The following is a 27,984-nucleotide window of genomic DNA, read 5'->3' as shown; positions in this document are numbered from 1 at the left end:
TTTCATCTGTCCGGGTATCTTACTTTTGTCAACCGGTGATTATTTAAGTGGTCGAATATATGTACTGTAATCAAAAACCCGGGCCCTACAATAGTTACATAGGCCTAAAAACTGTTGCATGTTTCTCACTGTTTCAGGTTCTAACATTTTCATAATTACTTCTGCTCTTTCAGGTTTCCCTTTTTTTTGCCCCTTTTGAGAGATGAACTGTCCTATGTACAGGACCTCTTCCTGACAATATTTTAACTTTTCTTTATCTACCTTGTATCCTTTCTCTGCTAATATGGTCATGAGTTGCACTGAGTCTTCCCTACACCTTTCCTCTGTCTCACTGCACACCAATATGTTATCTACATACTGAATTATTGCACTCTTGAGCTGTACATTGCCCATGTCCACCTGAAGGATCCTGTTAAAGTTTGAGAGGGACTCACAGTACCCCAGAGGCAAACAAGTATGTTTCAGGCGGATATTTCTATACAAAAATGAACTCAAATCTTGTGAGTCTTCATGAAGAGGAATTGAGATGAACGCGTTTTTTAAAAATGTATAACTGTAAAATATTTGGCCTATGATGGAACGTTGTATAATATTGTAGCAGGATTTGGAACTATTGGAAACTCTGCTTCAAAAAAATTGTTTACGGGGCACAGATCCTGAATAAATCCCCATGATCCCCCGCCCCCACAACCTCCCAAGTTGATTTCTGCACTGGATACACAGCCACGTTAAATGGGGACTCAGGTGGCGCCAATATTTCTTGCTTCATTAAAGCGGAATGGTCTTGACTATACCTTAATTTGCTTCTCAGGACATGGGATATTGCTTTGCTCATGGCAAAATTGCTCCTGGTTTAATCTTGATTTTAAATTCTCCTACTCTTTTAAATAGACCCACGGAATATGGACTGGTGGTCCAGGAAATATTTGGCACTTCCTCCAAATCTTCCTTGAAGAATGGCGGTTTCTTTTTTACCATAGCCATTCTCTGCGGTATTTCTCTGTTCTCTACTTTAATCCAATAGGTGAGACTTATGAAAAAAACTAATTCATCATCAGAATAATCATCCCTAAAAATCTCCTTGTCAAGTCTGTTAACCTATGTCCTTCACTGAGGGCTATCCGTGCTCTCCATCCTCTCCCCTCATCATCTGTTCCATGAACAACCAGACTTTCCTCTCTGACCACTGCTGCTTCTAACTCTAAAGGGATAACCTGTCCATCATCCATAGGTATTCCTGGTCTGAACAAAAACTCTTCAGGTATTCTCATTATTTTACCTTCCAACTTGGGTAACCACGATAATTAAACAGTCACGCCATACCCAAATACTTCTGGACTCCTTTAAATGCCTGTAACCTGTAAAAGCTCATATGAATTTGTTCACATTCATGTAATGTATCCCTGGAGTAGAGCACACTATTCCCTCATCAGTAAAAGATATTGCCATGTTAAGTTTTGTCATCAAGTCATGTCCTAATATGTTAACTGGTGTCTGCCAAGAATTATAATAATGGCATTGATAGGTTGTGTTCTCCTATAGAGATTGGTAATTTGTCTGTAAAAGGAACTCAATTCATCAACCCAGAGAATCTCTGTGCATTCATGGCAATGAAGGACATTGGGGTATTTTCCCTCACGGACACAGGAACGAGTTGCTCCAGTGTGTACAAGGAACGCAATTACTTGCCTCCTATCATTACCTGTAAGGTCCTGTCTTCGAAGTACCTCAGAAGCTGCTGAACCCCACAGACCCACAAGGTGTCTCGCTTTCAACCATTGTCAAATGGGACAAAATAACATACTCAGACAGTAACTCCTCCTTCTTTGGATAGATATCTGTATGGAAATGAAACACAAGATATTTTAGTCTGTCTAAGTTCACGTCCCACCATCTATCCCCTTGGAAGTGCAACAATACCTGAGAATCCTCTGCTAGTGCCAAGAGGAAATTTTTCTATGTGTATTTGCTTTTGAAGGTTTAATTGCTAACAGTTCAAAAGTCTCTCACCCTCCGTCTCCTCAAAAATCAGTTGAATTGTCTTTTGATTAGAACTAAGCAACTTACTCCAATCTTCTTCTATCACCAAAAGAAGATTATTCTTGTACATTCTTTCCTTTCTCTGACCTCCTTGCAGTCTAATTGACGTGCCGTTATGTTTGGCTTGACTAGTGTCCTAAAGCAGAACCCTTCTTACCATATAAAGCTTATTTTCTTGTAAGATACAACTAAGGAGATTCATAGTATTTGCTTTTTTCTGCGGTCTCAAAGATTTCTTGAATCTCCTATTTTTACAGTCCTTCTACCCATTTATTCACTTCTTTAAATTCAATTTATTACAATTACTGTGCCAAGAGAGAGCACGTAAGAAAGGACACATGTTCCTTTAAGTACCAAACCTTCAATAAACAGTTACTAACAGCTGTGCCATTAACGCGCCTCTGTCGCTAGCGCTCCTGTGTCACAAGTGCTTATATGGACGCTTAACGGCTGGAGAAGAAAAAAGAAACCACATACTGAAAAGTAAATAAATTAAATGCTGCTCCTTTAACTAGAATCCACACAAGCGGCAAACTAATGTCCTTTAACTACGGCCTCCGTGCGAGTGCGACAACTGAAATTAACTTGAAGGCAATAACTCACTGGCAAACGTTAACTTGTCACTCGTTCAACAATAAACAAATAAAGAGGGACTTACCTCCATCCATTAATACCTGCTAAGCAACTACAGGAGTCCGGAGGCACCCGCCCGGGGGAGCTGTGCAATACGGAATCGCAGAAAACGACGCACCGTCCTAGAAGAAAGTACACGTGAGGCACGTGTCGACAACAGAAACTGCGATCACGTGATTAGACTCCCAAAATAAAAAATGACTGGAAACTCACTAGAAATTAGCCGCTAAACTCTGCAACTAAGTAGTGAAGAAAATACTGAACACTAAAACACTAAGAACTTCCAAAAGTTTATGTGAGCTCTATTTAACATCTATTTAATTCTCTTATTGCTTATTTAACTAGCAACATTTATTTGGAAACAAGATGACTGCTTTCAATCTTCCTGCTTGATATTCTTATTTCTTCTTCTTTGAATCTTGACTCAAAATGACGAATTTAACAGACACCATAGCCCAAATACTCATAGAAACCAAAACAGGACCTGACTCTTTGATAGATCTCAATGAAAGGCAGTTGAGAATGTTCATGCTAGTCCATTGTCTAAAGTTTATCCAATCAGGCTTGGTAAATTCTCTGATCTCTGAAGTAACCATGTTAAGGCTCAAACAAACCAGCCTTAAAAGCAGGGAAACAGAAGAAAATGTATCTATGTGTAAAACACATGAAAACATATTACAAGCCCCTACTTCCCAGAAACTTGACATTACCTTGACCCTTTGTTCCTCTTAGTGGGTCCGGTGTCACTGATAGTACTGAACACATCAGGTCGCTCTGTGGGCTGTCTTACTGTGGATATTAATTCATCCCTGTACCTGTGAAAGGATTTCCTCCTACCACTGTCATACTCCATAATTAAGGTGTGGGTTTTTGCAGTATTCCTAAAGTCGTGTTTCATTGTGGTACCATGGCCTGTTACATCTGTGCTTGCTGAGTATGTATCTGTTGTGTTTGCATAGGCACCTTCTGTGGGTGCCCTTGTGGTGATTTCATTTGTGATGGAGCTTGCTGTGTTTGCTGTGGTTGCAGTGCACATGTCTGATTCTGCATGTGATCTTGGGTATAATACTGCTGTGGTTCTGTATTATATTGTGAAATATAGCCCATCCCAGCTACAAAACCATTATATTAAAAAAAGACAGTCACAAGGGCCTGCACCCTCATCGTTATACCCCAACTTGTATGGCTTTCATCCCTTTTCATATCATCAAGACCTAGTCTACTTAAAGACAGCGCTCTATGTTCATCTATTAATGCGTCACCTGACCTTCCTCCCGTTTCCCTCAATAAAGATCCTTCAACATTCTCTTGGGTTTTATTTCCATCTTTATCTCTCATTTGCCTATATAAATCCCCAATCCTCTTCCCTATGTTTTCTGCGTCATGCTTGTCAGCCCATGTCTGTATTCTCGGTATCCCTTGCAGCTCCCTGCAGGGCTGTTGTGACCATCTCTCTTCCTGAAATCGTTCTCTCTCTTCCATCGGCCGTATATTCCTATTAAATAGTTGATCTATCTCATCATCCTTCAATCCCCTACTTCTTTTCATCTCATCTTCCCTTCTCCTCATCTCTCATTTCTCTTCTTCCTCTTTCCTTCTTGGCAACCTACATACTGGCATTCTCTGTATTTCTATCTCCTCTCACTTCTTCGTTTCTAATCCCTTTTTCTTTCCTTGCCTCGTACCTACTTCGATCCTCCTTTTGCTTCTTTTTCCTACTCTTCCTTATATCCTCTCTCATGTTCTCTTTCTTTCTTTGCCTGCTATTCTTTCTTCTCTTTCTCAAACTCCACCAATGCCTTTGTCATCTAATTTGAGTAGTATCTCCCCTCCATTTGTTCTGTATTATCATTACTACCTTAGTCGTGGCCTGGTCTTTCACTTCCCTTTCCCTCTTTGCTTCTTCTTCTATCTCCATCTGTCTGTCCTTTCTCTCATCGCGTGTCAATATATATTTGCGTTCTCTGCTTTTACTCTTCTTCACATTATCCTCGCTAATATAAACGGGGGACTCATATGTCGGATTAACAAATACACGTGGCTGCTTTCAATTACTTTAAAGGATAAAATCCCTGTTCCTCAGTATCTGCTCTCTTGTTTTCAGAAGGGCAAAGATGAATTTTTTCAGGAGTGGAAAGAGAAACTGAAGGCGTTATATCCTCCTCTCTATGCTAATTAAACATCCACTTCTTCTCAGGTGGATCTTCTTTCTCACTCTGGTATATTTTCCATAACTCTAAAATGGCCATTCATTTCTGTAACTTCTTCCCCTTATATGTAGCATGTAAATATGTTGTCATATGTTGCAATACTGTTTTTGACAACAAACCCTCTTGTGACTGCGGCATGATTGTTTATTAGTCATGCCTCTGACCCACTCTGCGTGATACTGTCTTATCTTGGGTGTATATCTCTGCAGTGTCCTTTATAGGTGTAAAAGGACAGTGTCCCTCATGATGACAAGTCGATCTTGCCTGTCAATACTTACCACATTTTTTATTATTTTATTTATTTTATCAAGTGTACCATACTGATTAATTTGAACAGGCACCGTCAATCGCCGTGTGTTACCAAAAACATATTCTTTGACCACTTTAAAAATCTATGCAATGATGTTCTTTGTGTTCCTTTTTTTACTCCTTCTACCAATTTTTGCTGTCTCGTTTTATTATGAATGGTTTAAGAATCTCTTCTTTACTTAGTTATTATCCTCCTTTGATTTTTACCCTCCTGATAGACGTCAATCTCTTGATTTAAAAATCTGATGATGACCTTAATTTTTTACTTTCGGTTTATATCTCCTAATCTAGACACAATAAACGTTTTGCACTGACATATTTATAACCCCATACACAGGTGCACTTTTACATTTTCTGCTTAAGCCTTCTTTTACTATCTCTAGTAAATGTATCTTATCTCACTTTTTACCCCATTTTGCAGTTTGATACTCACTGTTGTTTTTGGACTTGCCCCAGGATTCCTTACTTGGAATGTTTTAGTGCGTACCCTTCCGCCCTTCTTGGAACCAGGAAATCAAGCTATCTATTTCTCTTCTTTCTAATCTCCAAAAATCTGTTACTTCTATACATGTATTCACAATACAGTTCCTCCCCCTATTTTTGCCACCTTCATCCGTGGTTCAGCTCGAGTCCCTCGGCATCGACTCTTCCCCAATCAACCAGTTTGCCTTCAGTCTGTTGGGCACCTGCGGGGACCGGACAGGAATTTCGTCAAAGGGGCACCTCCCAACCAATTCTTCTCACACATGTGTTTTTGCGCACCAATCTCCACAGGAAGCACCACGGTCTTCTGGCTTATGGCGCAAGCAATCAAGAGTCAGAGAGTGTAGATCTGGGCCTAGGTAGATAAGACCACAACCATCCGCAGTGCTATCGAGATGTGCTCTAGCACCTTGAAGCGTCTCATTTGTTAAATGGAATTACCAGTAATGATCTTGGCCTCAAATAAGCAGACAGGCTCAAAGAATATGGCAAAGTATTAGCCTAAAGTAAAGTAGGGCAGTCTGGCAAACAACATGCAGTAGTTCACGCAATCGCCACCAAATTTGATTATACAAAGGTTTTATACTTCGATATGCATCATCAATGACATCATCCTACATAAAACCTATTGAAGGGAGGGATTGGTTAAGGGAACATGCATACATAAATATATATTATGTAAGTACTAACAATATTACTGGATGACCCTTATCTGGTGGGCACGCCTTAAACCACCTCTAAATACATGTAATACTGATTATAGCATAAAAATGGCAGCGGGTTGGTCAATGCAACATTGTATAGCATGTTGTTACATAGTCCCTCTGATTGCTTGGCATGCTTTCCCAACCTTGGACTTACGGCTCGTAAACAGCACATAAGCAAAACGATACTCGGGTGCAGAGAGTAAAATCAGACTACTCCTCACTTTCCCAGTTACTCTATCATCTCTCATTGGTCCGTTCACAAGCAAATGTTTCTCCTTTGTAGTTGACCTCGAAGCCTGTTCTCTGTTCTGAGACATTCAAGGGAGTGTAGGCACACCATGATCTTCATTTGGGCTTAATGAATAGCCCTTGTTTTCGACTTCTCAATCACATGTGAGAAGACCACAAAATTGTCAATTTCAACGTTCTATTTACTGCTATTTGATTAAATTGAGCTGGGTGTCATTACCCTCCTTGGCCTCTGGAGACTAGTTCACTCCATCTTGCATAGGTTTTCTGCATCTTTAATTTTCTGATACAGATGTTTTCTTCTTTGCTCAATATAAGAGAAATATGTCTAACATACATGGCTTATCCTTTTGACTCCTGTTGCGCTGTGTGATTATTCCTTGAAGTAGCATTCTTGATCCCTTGCCAATGGTTTTCCTCACACAAAGCTGTTTTCCAGCATCTCCTGACTCTGCAGCCCTGGTCTGTCTCCGAGGTAGCTTGAATGGTTTCAATGCGAGTCCGGTGGCAATCTTTCGATCATGGCCGCTCTAGCCACGTTATGTTTTCCTATGCAGCAAGCTTCTATATGTCTAGTCTACCTTGCGTTTCTGCATATATACACTTAATAGTCAACAGGTTACTTTATCTTCTTTACATATATGATTTCTTCATATCTTGATTACATATTTCTCTTGTTACTTCAGTTACATCTTTATTCTTTGAGTATTTGCATATCGTTCAAGTGTGTCTCAGTATCTTTCCCACATGACGCCATTCTGCCCTTGTCAATTTCACTTATGCTCTATGATGTCTAATGGTGTGTGCAGATATTCTTCTATCCTCTCAGTGCGAGGGTACATTCGATACGGTTGTTTGAGTGCATATCATCTCTCATACACTCGATGCAGTATTCGGATGATACCTGGTATGCTACATAAGGCTTTGCTTCTGCTGTTTCATGGTGAGAGGTGAGCGGGTGGGAGCTAGGGACGACGACGTGTCCACCTGCTCCTTCTCACATCCAATCCTGCTGAGACTAATTAAGTCAGTCACACTGGTTGCCTTCCATTGTATTTTTCACCAAAACCAACTTTTGGCACAGTTTTCAGACAACCCATATTAACACCTTGTCCCATGTGATGAAACATCTCTCCATCCATCTTTGGGTAGCGTGGCATGAAATGAGTGGAAAAAAGCAACCATCTCCACAAACAAATGATTTCATGACAATCTTGCTAACTTGAACTGTATAGGTTATGTCTTGGATTTTAGATGACACAAATCTTGCAGGTGGGAGGACAAGCTTCAGTATAAGGTCCACATAAGGGTTTGCTGTACCAACCATATAATAGAGGCCCCCAATCCAACATCTAAGCTTTTCAAGTATGCTGGGACCTGTCAGACCTCCAGACCATTAAATAAAATACCCACAACGACTGTGTACAATTCTGCAAGGAATTCCTAGACCCCTTAATATAAAAAATATCCAAGATCTATGACACCATTTCCAATAGAACGAAAACATCACCTTTCACTTCCCCTGCTTTGCTCTGCACAACCATGTCTGTTTATATCCTTCACTGCAATAAGTGCAGACCACATGCTGGAGGTGCCATTCGAGATCAAGACATCCAGTCTACCAGTGTTGCCATTTATAGCTTCATGAAGAAGGCAGTAGTTCAGTACACATCTATGTGATCACACAGAGCTGGTGAATGTGTCCCACTTCTAAGACCCCAGAAACATGCCATAGTAACCGCTCGACACAAGGAACAGACCGGAGGTCTCGGAACTATTAACTGCTGGCCAATTTCTAATGCTCTAATCATGAGCCGCATACTAGATCGAGAGGTATTGTGTCGTTTTCATAATGTTATCATTTGTCCGTACTCCAACTGATGATGTGGCTGCAACGTTAAACCTTGTTCGCCTAGTAAAGGACATTGAGTCCACATTGTCTTATTTTCTGGTTTAGATCTTTATTTGAGGGCATTTAACAGATGCCTTGTAAGGTAGCTTGTCCACTGAGAAATCTTTTTTTCTGTTCCTTCTTAGAATCTGAGAACCTGGATTATCGTCTTGGAGCAATTCATTCTCTGGTATATAAAATACCAGAGAAGAACCGTGAGATGCTGGAGCTCCTCATAAGACATCTGGTGAGGTGAGTGAGTCTTTTTCTTAAATGCCATAACAAACCATCGAGTCGAAGGACTGCAGGCAGTAACAGACCATAATTTTTGAACTATGAGGATTGAAAAAATATGTTTGTTGGGACAAATTTGGGATATTAAATTAAATGACCATTTCTGGATTCAACAAAATGTTCCAAATGTTTGCATCTGGTTGGTTACAGCTGGTCTGCAGGCTACTTAAAGTCAAGATGAAAATGAAAAAACCTCAGAGGTCAGAAAAAGTAATTCAAACATTGACTGAAATAGACCAAACCCGCTGCTCGCTTATGAAAGATGTTTTTGGCTCTAGGCCCGGGAAGCGCATTATCAATGACACAGCTACAAACTTTAACTAAAAGGCTTTTTAATTGCTTCATGAGATGGGATGCCATTGACATATCCAGCAAACGCATCCACTCCTTTTCATGGGGAGATGCGAGCAGTGTTAGGCCGAGAAGGACAATATTGAGGTTGAGGGTTCTTGGCGACATGCCGCTATGTTATTCCATATTGAAATAAAGTGGTAGCTGGGTGCACTTTGATCAGGACGCAAGTTTGGACATATGCACATTCTCTATATGCAAAGAATGGGATAACATTAATAGAATTCCAGGAGAAAAAGGAACATACAGAGGTAAACTATGTTAATCAGAAGATGGAACGAGATCAGTCAATTACTGAGCTGAAGAAACTGTCGAAGACCAAAATACCAAATTTCAAAAAGCACATTTCCACACAATTATACGTTGCAGGGTATTGGGTAATATAAAATATAAGGGGAGTATCGGGTGTTGTGGGGGTTCTCCCCCCAGATATCATTGCTGGGCAATGTGTGGGGGAATAATATCAATATGTTCGTATTCACATTCTTTCTTTCCCAGTGATTGCATAGTTCCAATGGAACATGGGGCTGCCATAGACATTTGCTTTATAAGAATATCACCTTCAGAGGTAGGGCTCCTATATGAAGAGCTGACTGTCTTGTGTCTCTCCCCTCATGACAAAGACACTAGAAACAGGAACACATTGGACTCCCTAAACCGGACTTTTTTGGGGGCACTTCTCAAATATTGCCAGTGGAATATATCTGATAGCTCCTGAACAGCATCCCTAAATATAATAAAATGTGCAGTGCCATATGAATGCAAGAGCCCTGAAATTTGGAAAGTCAATGTTTGCAAAAATAGTGGGGTACACCAATCTGAGCAAGCAGGAGTAAAGAATGCAGTTGATTTAAAAAAAGAAATCCTAGACAATGAAACCGTTTTTGTGCATCAAACCTTATACTTGGCGGATGCAGGATGTAGAGTAACATTAGGACAAATCCATCATGGAGCTCAAAATGGGTAACGATGAAAGGATGTGGGCTTTTAAACTGCTCACATAATGCCATCAAGAGAAGGATGGGGCAGAGTATTTTCAAATGGATCCACAAGGTCTTTGTGGAAGAAAACAAAGAATCAAGGGAGGAGATAAACATCCTTTAAGTGTCATCATGGAAAACGCTGGTCGGTAGAACAACCCAACACTGTCATAGTGGCCAAGTGTCCTAAAATCTAGGCAGAACATTCAGTCTATTTTAATAAGGATCTCATAATAACATTGGTCCACATAGCGGCCACCTCTTAAGTGCACAGAAGCCTCTAAGATAATGTTGAACGCCTTCTTTAACATTGTTTTTTTTATTGTAAAAAAATCCCAAAGATCCTTCTGTGACCCTATTGGCTTCAGGTAATGGTGAACCTCGCCTGAGTGCCATAATCAAGGAAGGGGGACATACTTTCTTTGATTCTAATGATGCATATAAGATGCAAGTATGGTGGGAGGAGAGCAAGTGCTGCACAGAGGCAAATTACCTGTATCATCTATGTCCTGGTGGGGCGGGGCTACGTTGAGCCACGGAACCAGCACTGATGGGCAGAGCGAGAAACCCACTAGCTAGAGGCTGGACGGCAGGTACCTTGACCCAGCAAGAGGCTCCTGTCAAGGCGAGACAGATGACGGTAAGACAACGGTCTTCCCGGGTGGCGTGACCACTAATAAACAGTGGTGGGCCTGGCGAGACTTGAGAGGAACCCGAGCTCCCAGCCGACAATTGTCTTTACTGCCACGAGAGGTACTGACGGGGAAAGTGTAAGGTCCCCCCTTACCTTTCAGACTTCAGCTCCACCCATGCTCACAGTTCTGAGAGAATGTTCTCCCTGAGACTGCAGAATCTGTGAAAGCACAAACCCACCATTAGAATTTAACCTGCTACCCTTGAACTATGCCCTCTTCCTTTCCAAACCTCCCCTTACCTGGCTGCCTTTGCTTATTGCTTGAAGACTGATTGAAAGTGTCTACTGTCTCTCATAAGAAAACGCCCTTTTGGGAATCCAGACTGCCTTACTGCCTTCTTTTCATAAATTATTGTTTAACAACTAAATATGTGAGTACAATTGTTAGCTGCACCATTGCCACTACTGACAACGTGTTCTATGAGAAAATGCGTAATACTCGCCAATAGCCGACTGTACCCCCCCCAAGTGAACACGTCTATCACGCAGCAACGCATTGACTCATTCTAACCCACTGCTCTCCACTAAATGTCTTATGCCTTATGCTCCCAAGTACACTGTACCTGCCTATCATCCCTTGATTGGGACTAGCCCACTGCTCATTATTGAATGTGCCTCTTGGCCACTGCTCATTATTGAATGTGCCTCTTGCCTACTGCTCATTACTGAATGTGCCTCTTGGCCACTGCTCATTATTGAATATGCCTCTTGGCCATTGCTCATTATTGAATGTGCCTCTTGGCCACTGCTCATTTCTGAATGTGCCTCTTGCCTACTGTTCATTATTGAATGTGCCTCTTGCCCACTGCTCATTATTGAATGTGCCTCTTGCCTGCTGCTCATTATTGAATGTGCCTCTTGCCCGCTGCTCATAATTGAATGTGCCACATACCCACTGCTCATTATTGAATGTGCCACTTGCCTACTGCTCATTTCTGAATGTGCCTCTTTCCCATTGCTCATTATTGAATGTGCCTCTTGCCTACTGCTCATTTCTGAATGTGCCTCTTGCCCACTGCTCATTATTGAATGTGCTACTTGCCCACTGCTCATTATTGAATGTGCCTTCCGCTCCTAGTACATTGTATTTTCTGATCACGTCTTCATTTGGACTAGCCTACTGCTCATTTCTAAAAGAGCCTCCTGTTCCTAAGCGCATTGTACCGGCACAGCTGAACCTGGGACTGGTTGGCAGACCACAACTGCACCACCTCCATCCTTAAGAATGAACCAATTGCCTGGTCAGACTACCACGTCATTTCCTTCTCCATCCAAGGGAAGGTGCAGCCGAACACCATACCGGCGAGCCTCCCGCAAACCCTCTCCAGGAATAACTGCAACATCACGATGCACAGCTTTCGCCCTCTAATCCACAATATCTTGGCCCCAGCAAACTACACCAACTTAGATGTGGATCAACTTGCTGAACTCTATAACAAAACTCTTGAATCAGCAGTTGATATCATCGCCCCTATCAAACTTACCAAAGCCAAACAGGCAGCACACTTGAACAAATGGTTCACTCCGGAGCTTAAAATCCTCCGAAACACCAAACGGGCGGCAGAATCCATCTGGATAAAAAGGCCTAACATGGACAATAAAGCCCTATTCAGGGCTGCGTCCACAACTTACAAAACAGCCATCCCCTTGGCCAAAAAAGAGACTTATGACAATAGAATCGACAATGCCAAATCAAAAACAAAGGAGCTCTTCATTATCCTTAGGGAACTTTAGTCACCCTCCACACCTTTAGAAACCTGCGTGAAAGATGCAGATTGGTGTGAGAGAATCCAAAAAGGTTGGCAGACAAAATTACCATGGTACAATCTAGAATCGAACAAAAAAAGACCAGCTTAAGCGAACTCTACATCACTTTCTACCCCTAAAACTCCATCCTGCCCCCCCTTCTCTTTTGCCCCTGTCTCAACGAAAGAAGTAGAATGCATCATCACAGCCCTCAAGCCCTCCAGATGTCAAGGGGACTCCTGCCCAGCCTCCATCATTCAGGAAGACGCCAATGATCTTGCCCCATTCATAACAGCCCTTATCAACTCCTCCTTCAAAACAAGCTCAGTCCCTAGCAGCCTCAAGGAAACCAGGGTCATGCCTCTCCTAAAGAAAAAAAAACGTTGACCCCAACAACCCCACTAATTATAGGCCTATCACTACGGTCCTTTACATCCTTAAGATCCTAGACAGAGTGGCCTGCCTGCAAATCCAGAAACATCTGGAAGAGAACAACGTCCTGGGCCTCGGACAATCTGGCTTCAGGTCAAGACACGGAACCGAGACAGCCCTTCTGGACTTAAAAATCCAGATGGACGAGGCGAAGGACAGGGGTAACCTAGCCATTCTCTTGCTGCTCGACCTCTCGGCAGCCTTCAACCTCGTTGACCACCGGTTCATCACGGAACATCTGGCGGTGTCAGCTGCTTTCTCCAGTCAGGCAACCACATGGGTCCAATCCTTCCTTGCCAACCGAACCACCCAGATCTTCTCGAAGGGGGCTTCAGACCACCCCATCGAATCCTTTGTGGCGTCTCCCAAGGTATGTGCATCTCACCAACATTATACAATATCTTCACAAAGCTATTGTTCGACCGACTAGATAACCTGGGTGTCACCTACACAAATTATGCTGACGACACTCAGGTTCTCGTCACCCTCTCAGGATGCTACGAAGAGGACTCCACACAGATTAACAACCTCTACCTGGAGATCCCAGCCTGGATGGCAGAACACGGCTCATGCCTCAACGACGAGAAAACTGAGATTCTTCTCATAGGATCCCAACCACGGCTAAACAAATTGGACCCCCATTACGCTTCTATCAACATAGATGGTAACCTAATCACAGTGGCCAAAGAAATCAAAACCCTAGGGGTTTATTTGGACTCTACTCTCTCTCTCAAAAAACAAGTAAACGCCACAGCCTCCTCCACAGCCTACACAAACAAGATCATCAATGCCTGTAAGGCCTTCCTCTCGCCGTCTAGCTGCATTAACCTAGCCAGAGCGCTAGTACTCTCAAAAATAGATTACTGCAATACTCTCTTCCTTGGCACCTCAGAACGCAACTTGAACAAATTGCAGGTGCTACAGAATTACGCCCTCAGAGCAGCTCTGAGCATCCCACTGCGCTCTTACATCTCCAGCTTTAGACCTGATGACCACTGGCTCCCAGTACGAGACAGAATCACACTTAGATCACTCGTCATCGTCCACATGTGCCTCTCTAATGACGCCCCCAAGTACTTGGCAGATAAGTTTAGAAAGCACATCTCAGCCATACCAACGAGAACGCTGTACTCTCCTTGCCTTTCCATACCCAAATTCTACCTCAAAAAAGCAGGCGGCCCCAGCTTCCCGGTCCTAGCAGCCAAACTCTGGAACGCTATACCTGTGAAACTTAGAGCAGAACCATCCTTTAGGCCCTTCAGAGCCACAACCAAGTTCTGGCTCGCCAATAAGAACTCCTTCCATCCTTTGTCGCTTCACTGCATGCCCCTATGTTTGCCTTCTGACCACTATGTAACCCGGTCCGCTGCACTTATTGTCATTTTCATGTATGAATGTCTATAACGTGTTGTAACCTGCTCTAAGTCTCTGGCGCCCAGTTACCTCAGGGTTCGGCGTGCGGTACAAATAAAGAAACTAAACTAAACTAATTAGAGTATTGCCTTTAAACACTGTCCTGGCAAAACTCTATTTGTGCTTGAAATTAGGAAATAGTCTTTTTCTCTTGTAATTCACTGCATTACAAAACCATTTACTCTCGTCAAAAACTGCACAGCTGCACACCTTGTTGACTAAACCAAATGGCACCATGCTCTTGAACCCCTTGTCTCCATGATCCTGTGCTTAAATTTAACCTTCCTATGATCCACGCTTCCTGTGCTTGCATTCAAGTGTATCTTCACTGCGCACCCCACACTTCGTGCCCTTGCTAGGGACACATGCAGCGCTTCCCTACAATGATGTCAGGTGCACTGCCACAATGCCGAGTCCTTTACTTTAATACCAGCTCACGCTAGCAACTGCTTCTTTAGTTTTTACACCCTGCTGAAGATACGTTGGTTAATCTTTCACTCATCATAAGACACAGACGGTCCATCTTGATGATTCCATAATCTTAAAGAGCTAGAGTTAAGGAATTTAAACCAAAGAACATTAATTCTCCCACCTCCACACATACTCAGACACATCCTCAACACATTCGGCCTCATTACACGGTAGGCGGTAGCCATGGCGCTATTAGCGCCATGGCTACCCCCTTACCGCATTCCGGGTCCGTGTTCCCGGAATAGGGATTTACCGGGTCATTCTGACCTTGGAGGACCCATTAAGTCCCCATTCCGGGAACCATTCCCATTCGAGCCACCATAGGGCTCAATGGGAATGGGAATGGGGATGGAGCTAATAATGGGCCCGTTATTAGTGGGCCAGTTATTAGCTCTGAAGTCCCACAAATAGTCCCTTCCCTAACGCCTGGTAAAACCAGGCGTTAGGGAAGGGACCCGCTAAGGGACCTCGTAGTAGGGCGGTAAGGGATTACCAGCACCGGTGCCCTTAGCGGTGCCAGTAATCCCTTACTGCCTAGCGTGTAATGAGGCCCATTGTCATTCTGCCTTCTTGACTCAAGCACCCCACCTTGGTCACCATTCGCCTATTACTGGACAGTGGCCTGACATTTCTGGGCAGAGACCTGACAGAAAGAAACGGTACGGACCTGTGGAGGTGATCGAGATACATTACTGTGGGTTTTCAGGATCACAGAACCCGACGCAGGTACGAAACCCAGAGAAAATGTAGCTGGCATACCGCCCAATTGAACCAGAGAGCAAACAATACGAACATTGTACTGCAAGGCTGGAATAGCCGCCAATACTATGAACAGTCAAGAGAAGGTAACAGACACCCAGCCCCTGTAATCGATATAGAAAAGGGATACGAACAATGTATACAAGGCTGGAATAGTCGACAAAGTATGCCAAGTCAAGAGAATGAGAAAGGTACATAGCCTCACTAAATAAGAGTGGGGAAAAAATACAGAACTGTATATCAAAGTTGAAGTAACCGCCAAGTGTGTCAAGGAAGCACTGACAGAGGTCCCATGTTAAGACAGAATAAAGGGAGGCAAAATACTCTAGAACACGGACAGCACAGTGCACAAATCTATTCGGCTAGGCAAGAACCTTAAGATACATTGTATACTGAGAGGTAAGACTTTTAACCACAGAGCTAACAGCCTTTTGAGAAGTCCCAACGCCACGAAGATGGGTAAGAAAGAAGTGTATTTTCAAGTCGTTCTTGAGGTATTGGAACATTTGAAGATCAGAAACTTTCGTTGTCAGAGGGAGAGCGAAACCCTTACAGAATATAGTTGTTTTCCAGAAAGATTTGGTACTAAAATTGTGAAGACAATCTGTTAGAACTTTAAGACTTAGAACAAGTCAACTATAATTGGGCCAGGCAGAAGGCCATACCGGGGCTATTGAACAATCCTCCCTTTTCTTTTGAGCTAGGTATTTTTCTTAAAGTGCTAGTGCCAGTTAGCAACTTAGGATTCAGACCGAAGACCTTTTATCTGGACTTGAGCAGCACCCTTAGTTCTACTTTTGGTAGGTAGGGAACTTCCCTGATAGCATTAGTGTTAGGGTTTTTGGGTTTTATTTAAATAAACCACGTGAATCATGACCACATTTAGTCTGTGTCCTTCTTTTGGTTCACCACAGCAAGGATTGTCAACTTCTGGACTCCCCAATAGAAGAATTTGCATATGCGAGAACAAGGCCATGCCAGGGGTCGAAAGCCATCATCGGCAGCCTAGTATTGGGGCCAGGCCTTTGGGGCCGTGAGATCAAAAGTCTGATCCTGAGAAGAGGGGTGTAGTAGGCCTGGTGCAGGTGTTTGAAATGGAGAGGATAGTGTCTATAATTAAAGGACATGTCCTGGGCTGCTATTTTGGTCACTGCAGAATGGGTTAAGGCCAAATTGGGTGGAGTCCATTTTGCGTGAATTGCTTCACTGCCAAGATCGGGCTGTCTACAGGGGGATTCAGAAATGAAGAAAATGTATCAGCCAGTATAACACTGTGATTACTGGTGTTGCCAACAAAGTGGAATTCAATAGGTGCACACCAAGTTAAAGAACATATATTTCCTGATAAATGAATACTTGAGGATTCAGGGTGCTAGGGAGGAATACCTGGCACGGGACTTGTGCAGAACATGGACAAAGAAAAAGTGTCTAAGGCTAAAGACACTCCTGTCCCCTGCACACCATTAAAGCTGATACAAAATCAGTCAAATGTTTAAATAATTTTTACTTCAAAGTGATGAATATTTACAAAGGCAAACAAATTAACGAAATGAATTCAGACCAGAAACTTCTGGTTAACATTTACATCTCAAAAAGTCAAAGGAAATTCAAAAAGGCCATCATGGGACAAAGCAATATACAAATACAATCTTCTTGTAGTGAACTGAGAAGGAATATCCAAGCACAGTATTCTTGTGATGAACTGAAAGGCTCTAGGCTCTTCCCTCCCGAGCCCTTCGCTCATCCGCCTCCAACTCCCTCAGGGTCAGCCGCTTCTCGAAGCAACGAGCTGGGGGTAGATCTCTCTCCGCGGCAGGGGCCTCCCTCTGGAACAGCCTTCCTGCCTCCCTGAAACTTGAGGAGAACCATCTCCGGTTCCGGAAGCACCTCAAAACCTTCCTCTTTGCCTCTGCTTTCTCTCTCCCTCTCCCCTGCTGAACAGCTAATATTCTTCACTGAAACTGCACTGATTCTGCAACTGGACCACTCTTAACGGCCTCGGTCCTGGGCCCAGCCACTCTCCACTTGCACTGATGCCCTGGAACTCCTCTGCACTGCGGGACTGTCTCTGTATCCCTACAGCCCCCCCCCCCCTTTTCCAGCACTTGTTCTGCACTTACCTTGCACTTGCCACCAGCTGGCCCTATTTATTTATTACTTTACGCCACTTACCTTGTACTGCACTTCCCCCCCTCCCCTTGCACTTTTCCCCCTCACCCACCCCTGCACTTGCGCGATCTGAATGACACCTGGCCTAGTAGGATCGTTGTCTGTCTCCCCTTGTTTCTTCCCCTCCCTGCCTCGTCGCGCCTTGAAACACCTGTGTATAGGCGCGTTACAAATGCCATATCATATAATATCATACCCCCTTCTTCAGGGGCAAAATGATCTGTAATAATATACATTAGGAGATCATCAGTTTCAAAATTTCAATGTATCATTTACAACCAACAAGGAGAAAGTCTCAAAATGTTAAATAGAATAATACACGTTCTGAGCTGTACATAACCACCCGTACTAATTCTAATAATAGAGAATATACAAACAAAGTAGAAAGTTACATGTACATGTTGTAACTATTAAGCATGCAACAGGAGTGACTCCAAAAAGGAAAAAAAATACTTAGCACAAACCATAAATTCAATAATATGCAAAGACCAAGTGTACCTGATCAATAAAGGGAAAGAGGTCAGCAAAACTGTGTTCACAAGGGTCGTCTAACTCTCATAGGTTGAATCGATGTCCCTCAAGGGTATATAGCACGTGTGTTGGCAGATTAAATTGAGATGAATACACAGCTGGATAAACAAGATGTAAACAAAGTTCACTCTTTTTCTTTGTCCATTACTGGTGTTGCCCTCAGCTCCCAAAATTGGGAGTTAGTATGTAAATACCCCGGCGGCTATACGTTGTCCAGTCGTTGGTGCTGCATTGAAAAGAGTATCTGAGTCCCCAAATAATGGTGCCAGCAAAAAGGCGGTCCCATGTCAGACAAGTGGATTGTCTGTGTAACTCTCCACACTCCAAGTCACCTCACCAGGACCATACCTTCCCAGCGACCGTCCAGTGCCTGTTAGCTTCAGGTCGGGCAGCACCAGGTCATCAACATGCCTAAGCAGAGGCTGTTAACTTCACCTGCTGGGCTTCAGGGTGCACCAGTGCCTGCTCCAGCATACCTTCCGTTTCCCTGAATGCCGCCCCTTTTCAGTCGATCCCTGCGTGCTCATCTGCAACCAGGCTTTCCAGGCTTCTCTACTTTCCAGGGCGCTGCTACGTCACTCCCCTGCCAGGCTCGATGTCAGACCTCAATCAGGTGCACGGAGCGGAGCACAGGGACCGGTGGGTAGCCTGGAACAAGTCATTTTGGCGTGGCAAGTCCACCTCTGCTCCAGGGAGACCGTCCAGAGTCTGATGCCACTTCCCCAAGTCACATAGAACATGGTGCTCTGGCACCACCATGTAGCACCCCCGCCAGATCAGCCGAGAGCTCAGCATCGGGCCAGCCGCTCAGCTTGGGCCGAGTGGTGCTTCCCTGCCCAAGGGTTATCACAGGCTTGGCCAGCGCCATTGAAACCAGAGTCCAAGTCATCGCCAATGGGCATTCAGGGTAAATGTCCTCCATGAAGATCACTTGCGGTTGTAACGATTTTGATCTAGAGTAAAGGCCAGTTCCGGGGAGCGCCAAGGGATTGCAGCCATCCTGGTCATTGTGCAGTTGCACCACCAATGGTGGCAGCTGTTCACCTAGTTACAGAGGAATTTAGCAGTGGAGGACTAGCAAAGCGGCTAATGCAGTGGGAACTGATGGGACCGACTCCAGGATATAGACTCTTGTGAAGTTTCAAGCATCACCATTGGCCACCACGTGTAATCACTGCTTACAAAGGGGTGCGTTCCAGGGGATGGAAAGCCGATGCACTACTCCTGCGTGACCGAAGCCTGGTGGAGGCTGTCAACTGTGGTGTTGTAAGCCTGATATTGGTGGTGAAGAAGAAACCTATAGAAATGGATCGAGTGGAATAGTGTGTGTTTCCAGGATCCTTGCCATCATGGTTTATGATATGGCATTTATAACGCGCCTATATACAAGTGTTTCAAGGCGCGATGAGGCAAGGGAGGAGAAACAAAGGGAGGACAGAGACAGCGATCCTACTAGGCCAGGTGACATTGAGATTGTGCAAGTGCAGGCGAGGGGGGGAAGGGGAGAAGTGCGGGGGAAAGGGGAGGGGGCAGTGCAAATAGAGACAATAAATAATAAAGTGCGGCCAGCTGGTGGCAAGTGCAAGTGCAAGTTTCCAGAAAGGGAAATTATCTATTTTGCAGCTCGAGACCTACATCAATAAATAATGATGAATGGGAATTAATTGGATGTTGCCAAGACCTGTGACAGTATAAGCACAGAGGCAAGCTAAGAAGCCGATGAAGGGCTGGGCACAGACACTAGCTATGTAGCCTTAAAGTGCCTCTTGCAGCCATGCCCCAGATAAAGAGTGGGGAACAGAGACAAGCCAAATATCCTTAAGAGGCCTCCTGCAGCGATGCCCTAGATGAAGGGCTGGGCACAGAGACTAGCTACGTAGCCTTGAAGTGCCTCCTGGAGCGATGCCCTAGATGAAGGGCTGGGCAGAGACAAGCCAAGTATCCTTAAAGTGCCTCCTGGAGCGATGCCCTAGATGACAGGCTACGCACATAGACTAGCTATGTAGCCTTAAAGTGCCTCCTGGAGCGATGGCCTAGATGAAGGGCTAGGCACAGAGACTAGCTACATAGCCTTAAAGTGCCTTCTGGAGCGCTGGCCTAGATGAAGGGCTGGGCACAGAGACTAGCTACGTAGCCTTAAAGTGCCTCCTGGAGCCATGGCCTAGATGAAGGGCTAGGCACAGAGACTAGCTACGTAGCCTTAAAGTGCCTTCTGGAGCGATGGCCTAGATGAAGGACTGGGCACAGAGACTAGCTACGTAGCCTTAAAGTGCCTCCTGGAGCGATGGCCTAGATGAAGGGCTGGGCACAGAGACTAGCTACGTAGCCTTAAGGTGCCTCCTGGAGCGATGGCCTAGATGAAGGGTTAGGCACAGAGACTAGCTACGTAGCCTTAAAATGCCTCTTGGAGCCATGCCCCAGATAAAGAGCTGGATTATCACATATGAGAATTAGTGTATGGATTTGGATCTGGGCAGAGGGAAGTTCACTCTTCTCCCCAAAGAGTTCAGAGTGTACCTCCCTGTACCTCAAAACAAACAACACTGATATTTCAAAAGACACGGACAAAGTGGAAAAAGGGGAAGGAGTTTAACAAACTTGATGGTTCAGCAGGGAGCTGGCAAAAACAATTTTATCACTAGCAATGATAAAAGCACTAGCTAAACTAAAAACTCTAGCTCAGAGTAGCAGATCTAACTGAGGTTTACACTGGCGTTAAAACAGGTCCTGGACCATATTGTACAGCTTCCCATTGTCCATCTGGCCCCCACATTCATGTGGCACTGAGAACCTCTCATGCCTGTAAAATAAGGGGGTTCTAGGGGCAGAGGCGGATCCAGAGGCAACACTCAATTTGGCACATCTTATAGACCTCCTAAATTGCGTTGTTGGGATCCCTGGCAGTTGACACTTGGGTCCCCCTCCCCTGACATTTTGTCATTTCCAAAACAGAGCGGAAATATGAACAGTAAATCGTAGGCAAAATCACCTTTACTCTTCACCTTTCCAATCTGGTTTGGAAAAAGTGGAAATGCCGCCTGCAGATTAGACTATGTACAATAGCCAGAGGCTTCTTGACCAATAACCACAAGCCTGCATGTTGTATAATAATTGGGTAGCAACAGGCTTTCTTTATTCTTCTTTTGCAATAACAGGCATAGCTGGTAAATGAGTCCACAGAGTGTCCATGGTCTGCAGGTGTGAGGTAAGCAGTACCTGGGGCCTCAGGGATGCCCTCAGGCTCTATGGCAGTCTTTATGTCCTTTAATAGAGAGGAGCGCCGGGAGCCGACTGCTCCGTGTCACTGGTGCCTTATCCATGTTTGCCACTTTGTGTGGGAATCCGAGCTTTGCTGCGAGATCTCGTGAGAGTAGTCTTGCAACCTCTTTCCACACTTGCAATCTCTCTACACTGCACCCCACAAGCACCTCCTATCACATGGCTGCGTCCCTGTCGGCTCATCCTATCACATGGCTGCGTCCCTGCGAGCTCCTCCTATCACACGGCTGCATCCCTGCCTGCTCCTCCTATTACATGGCTGCGTCCCTGCCAGCTCATCCTATTACATGTCTGCGTCCCTGCCAGCTCCTCCTATTATATGGCTGCGTCCCTGCGAGCTCCTCCTATCAAACGGCTGCATCCCTGCCTGCTCCTCCTATTACATGGCTGCGTCCCTGCCAGCTCATCCTATTACATGTCTGCGTCCCTGCCAGCTCCTCCTATGATATGGCTGCGTCCCTGCCAGCTCCTCCTAATACATGGCTGCGTCCCTGCCAGCTCATCCTATTACATGGCTGCGTCTCTGCTAGCTCCTCCTATCACATGGCTGCATGCCTGTCAGCTCATCCTTTGCAGGAGCTACGTACATGGGTTGATGCATAATCTGCATAGCAATCCAAATGTGCCCTTAAGTTGTCCTTCCCCAATAAATTATTCTTCTCAAAGCGTACAAGCCTATTGGCTGGACTAAATCTACCAGAACCCATTGTGATAGCATGTGAATACACTGAGTGAAGTGTTGTTCTTCTTACTGGGTCCGAAAAGTGAGTTACATCCAGCCAAAGCCTTTGCCAGCCCATAGCCCATAGCACAGGCGCCTGCTGTTTTCTCCTGTTTTACAAACACCTGACAACAGTATTCGACACATTATCAGACAAAGAGTCTGACTGCAACAGTAAAACGGTGAGTAAGGGCTGGCTTTGCGTACTTTGCAGATCTGACTCGCCCTGAGTACTATCTTTACTACAAAGGTATTTTATATTTACCGTACAAGTATCATTACCCAGCGGTAATGATACGTGTACAGTAAATATAAAATACCTGTGTAAGCCCCTTTGCACAAATAAACACACTATATAAATGACTTGGTAGTAGAAGGCTACACTGTTCTCCACCTCAAGCTGTGCACTACACCCGCTTCCACTTCCTGTTGCTGAGATCCGCCATCTTGCTGCCTGCGGATGTGTACAGGAGGTACATGGGGAGAATTATTCACGTTGGGTTCCAGGACTATTTTTCTGTTGTCTTACCCCATTTCCTTTTCTTGCAGCGCTCAAAAGTTATTGCTACGCGGAGCGTTCGTGCTTCATTGAATGACGTAACAGATGTGTTACGCTGGTGAAAATGTTATTTGCCAGTCCCTATTTCCCCGTATGATGGCATCCTGTGATCCTTGTGATGGGGCTTCCCGTGCCTCGGGTCGCCCTGTACTAGCATCAAAGCATACGCACACAATAAGACTCGCACATGCACGTCTGATCGTTCCAGGGTCCCGGCGGCATCTGCCCCACGGACCGTCTTTATTCTGTACGCGCATGCGCGGCCATAACGAGGCTTGCGCATGCGCACTTGCATTACGGACGTAACATCCCTTTTTTTCTTTAAACAAAAGAAACAACAAATTACAACTGCAACATATTTACATGTCAACCATGAACGTTACCAACATTAACTTTCTGAATAGTGAATCATTGACCAAGGACAGTCACCTGTTCAGTCTCCTGAGTCTAGAACGTAGTCCTTCAGCCGAACAGGTATGGCACGGCCTTGTCGCGTCGGGTACTGCCGTTCCGCCTGCGAGCTGAGCGGTGGGGCCCCGACTGTCGGTGGTGGACCCACGGATGGGTCATCTTCTGGAACCTCGGCATCTTCCTCCTGCTGCGTAGACCTCGTCGGATCAGCGTCTGGTGGCCGGCTGTCAAATTTTTTGAAAAAGGACTGATTGCGGGTGATGGTTCCCCTTGCATTTGCCGCAGTAATCATAGATCCTTTGACATGGGTGACGACCCACGGTTGGGGTTCATATGGCAGTGACAGTTTTCCCTCTGGCCTGCGGTTGCGTACCAGTACCGAGTCTCCAACCGTTATCTCCTTTTCTTGCAGTCCTCTCCTTTCGTTCTCCTTGGCATTGTGGGCTTCTCGTTCCCTTCTCACCCGGTCATTGTCTGTGATCCCCGGCTCACGACCTTGCACTTCCGGGAGGAGTCCCCTCAGGCATCTCCCAAACAGAGCCTCGGCCGGACCCACACCTGTGGATTGATGTGGTGTCGACCTATATTCTCGAAGAAACTCAAATAGGGTCCTCTTTAGTTCCACCCCACTGTTGGCTGCTATGCGGAATACCTTATTAAGTGTCCTCATGAGCCTTTCGGCCTCTCCATTCGCCCTGGTCCACAGTGGCGATACCTTCCGATGTTGTATGCCCCTTTCTCTCAGATATTGTGCAAATTGGTTCCCAGTGAATGGCGGCCCATTGTCTGAGCAGAGGATTTCAGGGAGGCCATGCGTGGCAAACATCTTTTCCAACGCAAGGATCGTATGATCTGTGGCATGTGAGTCAACTAGTTCCACCTCCGGATACCTCGACCATTGGTCTACTGCCACTAAAAAGTACATGCCCCTTCCAGTTGACCCAAAGTCAGTGTGGACTGTGCCCCACGGCTTCTCGCTCCGTTCCATAGAATTGATCGGGGGTGCTCTTTCTATGGGGCTGGCAGCCTGGCACGACAAACATCCCTTCACATGCAGGTCAACTAGGGCCTCCCGATCTGGGAACCAAACTTTTGTGTGCAGCCTCGCCTTCGTCTTTGCCACTCCCTGATGTCCGGTGTGAGCCAGTTCCATGACTCGGGCTCGTAGCGACCGAGGTACAACTATCTGCCGACCTCTCAGTAGCAACCCATACTCTGAAGTGGAGAGTTCATCATGGATTTTCCATATTGCTTGAAGATCCCTCTGGGCTCTGTCCTCCCTCCTTGTGTTATTCTGCAGAATACTTCTCCAGTCGCCATTCTGAATTGCAGCTGTGATGATTTTAAACACCTCGTCGTCTGCCGACTCTTGTGCCATCTGATTTCTGTCCAACGCCACCGGCATGGCAACTGCCACAACATTGTGTATGAACTCTTTGCACTCTGCCACATCTCCCTGATCACCTTCCCTCTCCATAGTGGGATGACTGGACAAGTAGTCCGCCGCATTGTTCGTCCCTGGCCGGTACACCAATTTGACCCCGTATTCAATGAGGGCGAGCATCCACCGTTCTATCCTGGGAGGAGGTTTCGAGGATACACCCACTAGGATTGGAAGAAGCGGTTTGTTATCCGTGATGTTACCTGTTTCCCAAGAATGTACAACCTGAAATGTCTGCAGCCCCATAAGATGGCCAGGGCCTCTCTCTCTATCTGAGAGTAGCGACGTTCAGTCTCCGTGAGGGCCTTACTCGCATATGCGATCGGTAGCATTTCGCCTCTCGCATCCTTCTGCATCAGCACAGCTCCTAAACCCACCAGACTTGCATCTACAACCACCTCAGATTCAGCTGCGGGATCAAAATATGCCACTGTGTCCTGATCTGACAATGCCTTCTTGATCTCATCGAACGCATCTTGTTCTTTAGTACCCCAGACCCAAACAGCATCATTTTTCGTGAGGGCCCAGAGGGGTTCAGAGAGGGACGCCATCCCCTTGATGAAGCGGCTGCAGTAATTCACCATCCCCAGAAAACTGCGGACTTCTGTCGACGATTGGGGGGGTACAGCCTTGCGGATGTCTGACCTTTTCTGGATCCGGGGATACACCGTTGCCATGAAACACAAAGCCAAAAAACCCAATACGATCCCTGAAGAATTCACATTTCTCCCGATGTAAGGTGAGGCCAAGATCTTTCAGTCTCTGTAGAGTTGCTTGTAGACGCTTCAAATGCTCGGCATTTGTAGCGGCAAAGACCAAAATATCGTCGTTCATATTTATTACTCCCCTTAGACCTGCCAAAGCACCTCTAATGGCATTCTGAAACACCTCGCTGCTGAGGATATCGCGAAGCTGAGGCGCTTAAACTGGTACAGACCCTCGTGCGTTGTAAAAGTAGTACCTTGAGTCCGCATGCAACTCCAGCTGGTGATATCCCGCTCTTAAATGTAGTTTCGAGAATATCTTGGCACCCTGCAGTTCATTGATGATATCATCTATAGTGGGGGTTAAGTGGCGTTCTCTCTTAATAGCAGCATTGGGCAACCGCATGTCCACGCAGATGCAAACCTTGCCCGGTTGTTTGGGCTTATGTGCCACCACGATTGGCGAAACCCATGGAGTCGGCCCTTCTACCCTTTCAATGATATCCATACTGATCAGTGCTTTGAGTTCCTCCTCGACCTGGGACCGAAGATGGAACGGAATTCGTCGGTGTTTTAATGCCGTTGGGTGGATCGTTTCATCTATGTGCAGTCGCACTGGTTCTGCTTTCAGTCGGCCGATCCCGTGAAACGTACTCTCAAATCTCTCCAAAAGTGAGTCTATGTCCCCTTGGTAAACTGCACACACAAAGTGGACCAAATCTAATGCTTCCGAGGCCACACAACTCAACAGGGACCGCAGGCTCACATCTGTGATGAAAAACCTTGCCTTAATTGTCTTTCCTTCATGGGCTAGAGGAGCTTCGAACACCCCTTTGATTGGTAGGGGAGTGTCACCCCCGAACGGGAAGATCTTCGCCCTCGATTAGTCCAATGGAGGGAGGCCTGGGATGGCTTCATAGTGTTCGGTGGCCAACACACATACGGAGGCACCAGTGTCTATTAGTACCTGAGTAGGGACCCCTTGAATGTTAACAACACACATCGGTTGTCTGCGTTTCCTCGCCCCGGTAGCCAAGTTTGAGATGAAAAAGACCTCTTCATCCTCTTCCTCCTCCACTGCGATGTTGAGTCTTTGGACATCCTGTTCGACTGTAGCAACACTGCGTTGTTTTCTATATCTGCCGCTTAACCTCGCGGGTCCCCGCTGTGTGGCATCTGGGGCAGCAGCTCTGCACATTCTGGCATAGTGCCCTGGCGTGTTGCATCTACCGCAGGTCCTCGATTTGGCTGGACAGTCCACCGAATGCAGCAAATCGTATCCATAATACTGACAGATGACCGCATTGCCTTGTGGAGATGTAGGTTCCTGCCTCTTCTGGCTCCACCTCGACTTTGTCTGGGACTGTCTCCCAACAGCAAAAGCTTCCCCGAGCTTGCCTGGGTGTGCAGCAGCGTCCATCTTAGCCCCTCTACTCTCGGCAAGTTCGTATACCCTTCCGCTGTCCAAAATCTGCACCAGCGACATACCTGGCTCTCTCAAAACCTGCCTCCGCAGCTTCCCTGAGCTGCACCCTTGGATCAGTTGGTGGCGGACCATTAACTCAGCATCCGTCCATCTGCACGTGGTGGCTAGCTGTCTCAAACGTGCACAGAATTGATCTAATGACTCCTCATCGTGCTGCTTTTCTCCACACATGACAAACCTGTCAAAGTCCACGTTGGATAAGGGGATAAAATGATCCCTTAGTGCGGTTTTGACTGCATCATAGTTTACCACAGGTAAGTTGAGAGACTCATAAATGCGCAGTACCTCTGTGCCCGCCGAGTACAACATCGTCGCCACTTTGGCATCATCATCTGTTTCTCCGGTGGCGGCGAAAAACATGTCAAGTTTTTTTATCCAGAGGAGCCATCTCTGGCCCAATTTCGAGGGGGGACCTGAGGTGTCAAATTCTTGCATTGGTTGTAATGAGTCATGCTGCCTTCTCACCGTTCCAGAGGCCTCTCCGTCGCTGTCCATCATGTTCACAGGTCGCACAGGCACCTCAGACCGTGTTAGAGGCCGCAAACCTGGCTATATCCGTGTCCGATGTATCTGACTTGGTAGAAAGGGCTGCAACCGCCTTAAACACCATAAACAAAATGGCCGCCGTCACTCGTGTGAGGATCGTGACACACGTGAGATGAAATGCCCATAACAACACGTTTGTACATGCCGAGCGTTTCTCTCCCCGTATCCCATCCTCGTTGCCAGTGTGATGGGGCTTCCCGTGCCTCTGGCCGCCCTGTACTAGCATCAAAGCATACGCACACAATAAGACTCGCACACGCACGTCTGATCGTTCCAGGGTCCTGGCGGCATCTGCCCCACGGACCGTCTTTATTCTTTACGTTCATGCGCGGCCATAACGAGGCTCGCGCATGCGCACATGCATTACGGACGTAACATCCCTGGGCAGATGATCTCTGCAGGACTGTATTTTTCCCGAGCCGCCAAAGCCAAACGTGTGAATGCTTACAAGTGTGCTAGTACACGTACTACATAT

At 45.7% G+C, this 27,984-nt stretch overlaps 1 protein-coding gene across 1 annotated transcript in view; it reads left to right on the top strand.

Annotated features, from left to right (window-relative positions):
- OPHN1 (oligophrenin 1) overlaps positions 1-27,984 on the top strand; it is a 733,935-nt gene that overhangs the window by 571,477 nt on the left and 134,474 nt on the right. The window contains exon 17 of the mRNA XM_069612518.1: positions 8,669-8,774. Within this exon, the coding sequence (XP_069468619.1) occupies positions 8,669-8,774 (106 nt within the window). The remainder of the gene's footprint in view (positions 1-8,668; positions 8,775-27,984) is intronic.

The sequence above is a fragment of the Ambystoma mexicanum genome, chromosome 5p (assembly GCF_040938575.1).
Source record: "Ambystoma mexicanum isolate Mex_15411 chromosome 5p, UKY_AmexF1_1, whole genome shotgun sequence".
NCBI classification, from domain to species: Eukaryota; Metazoa; Chordata; class Amphibia; order Caudata; family Ambystomatidae; genus Ambystoma; species Ambystoma mexicanum.
Note: the sequence above shows the minus strand (reverse complement) of the source record. Positions and strands in the feature narration are given on the sequence as shown.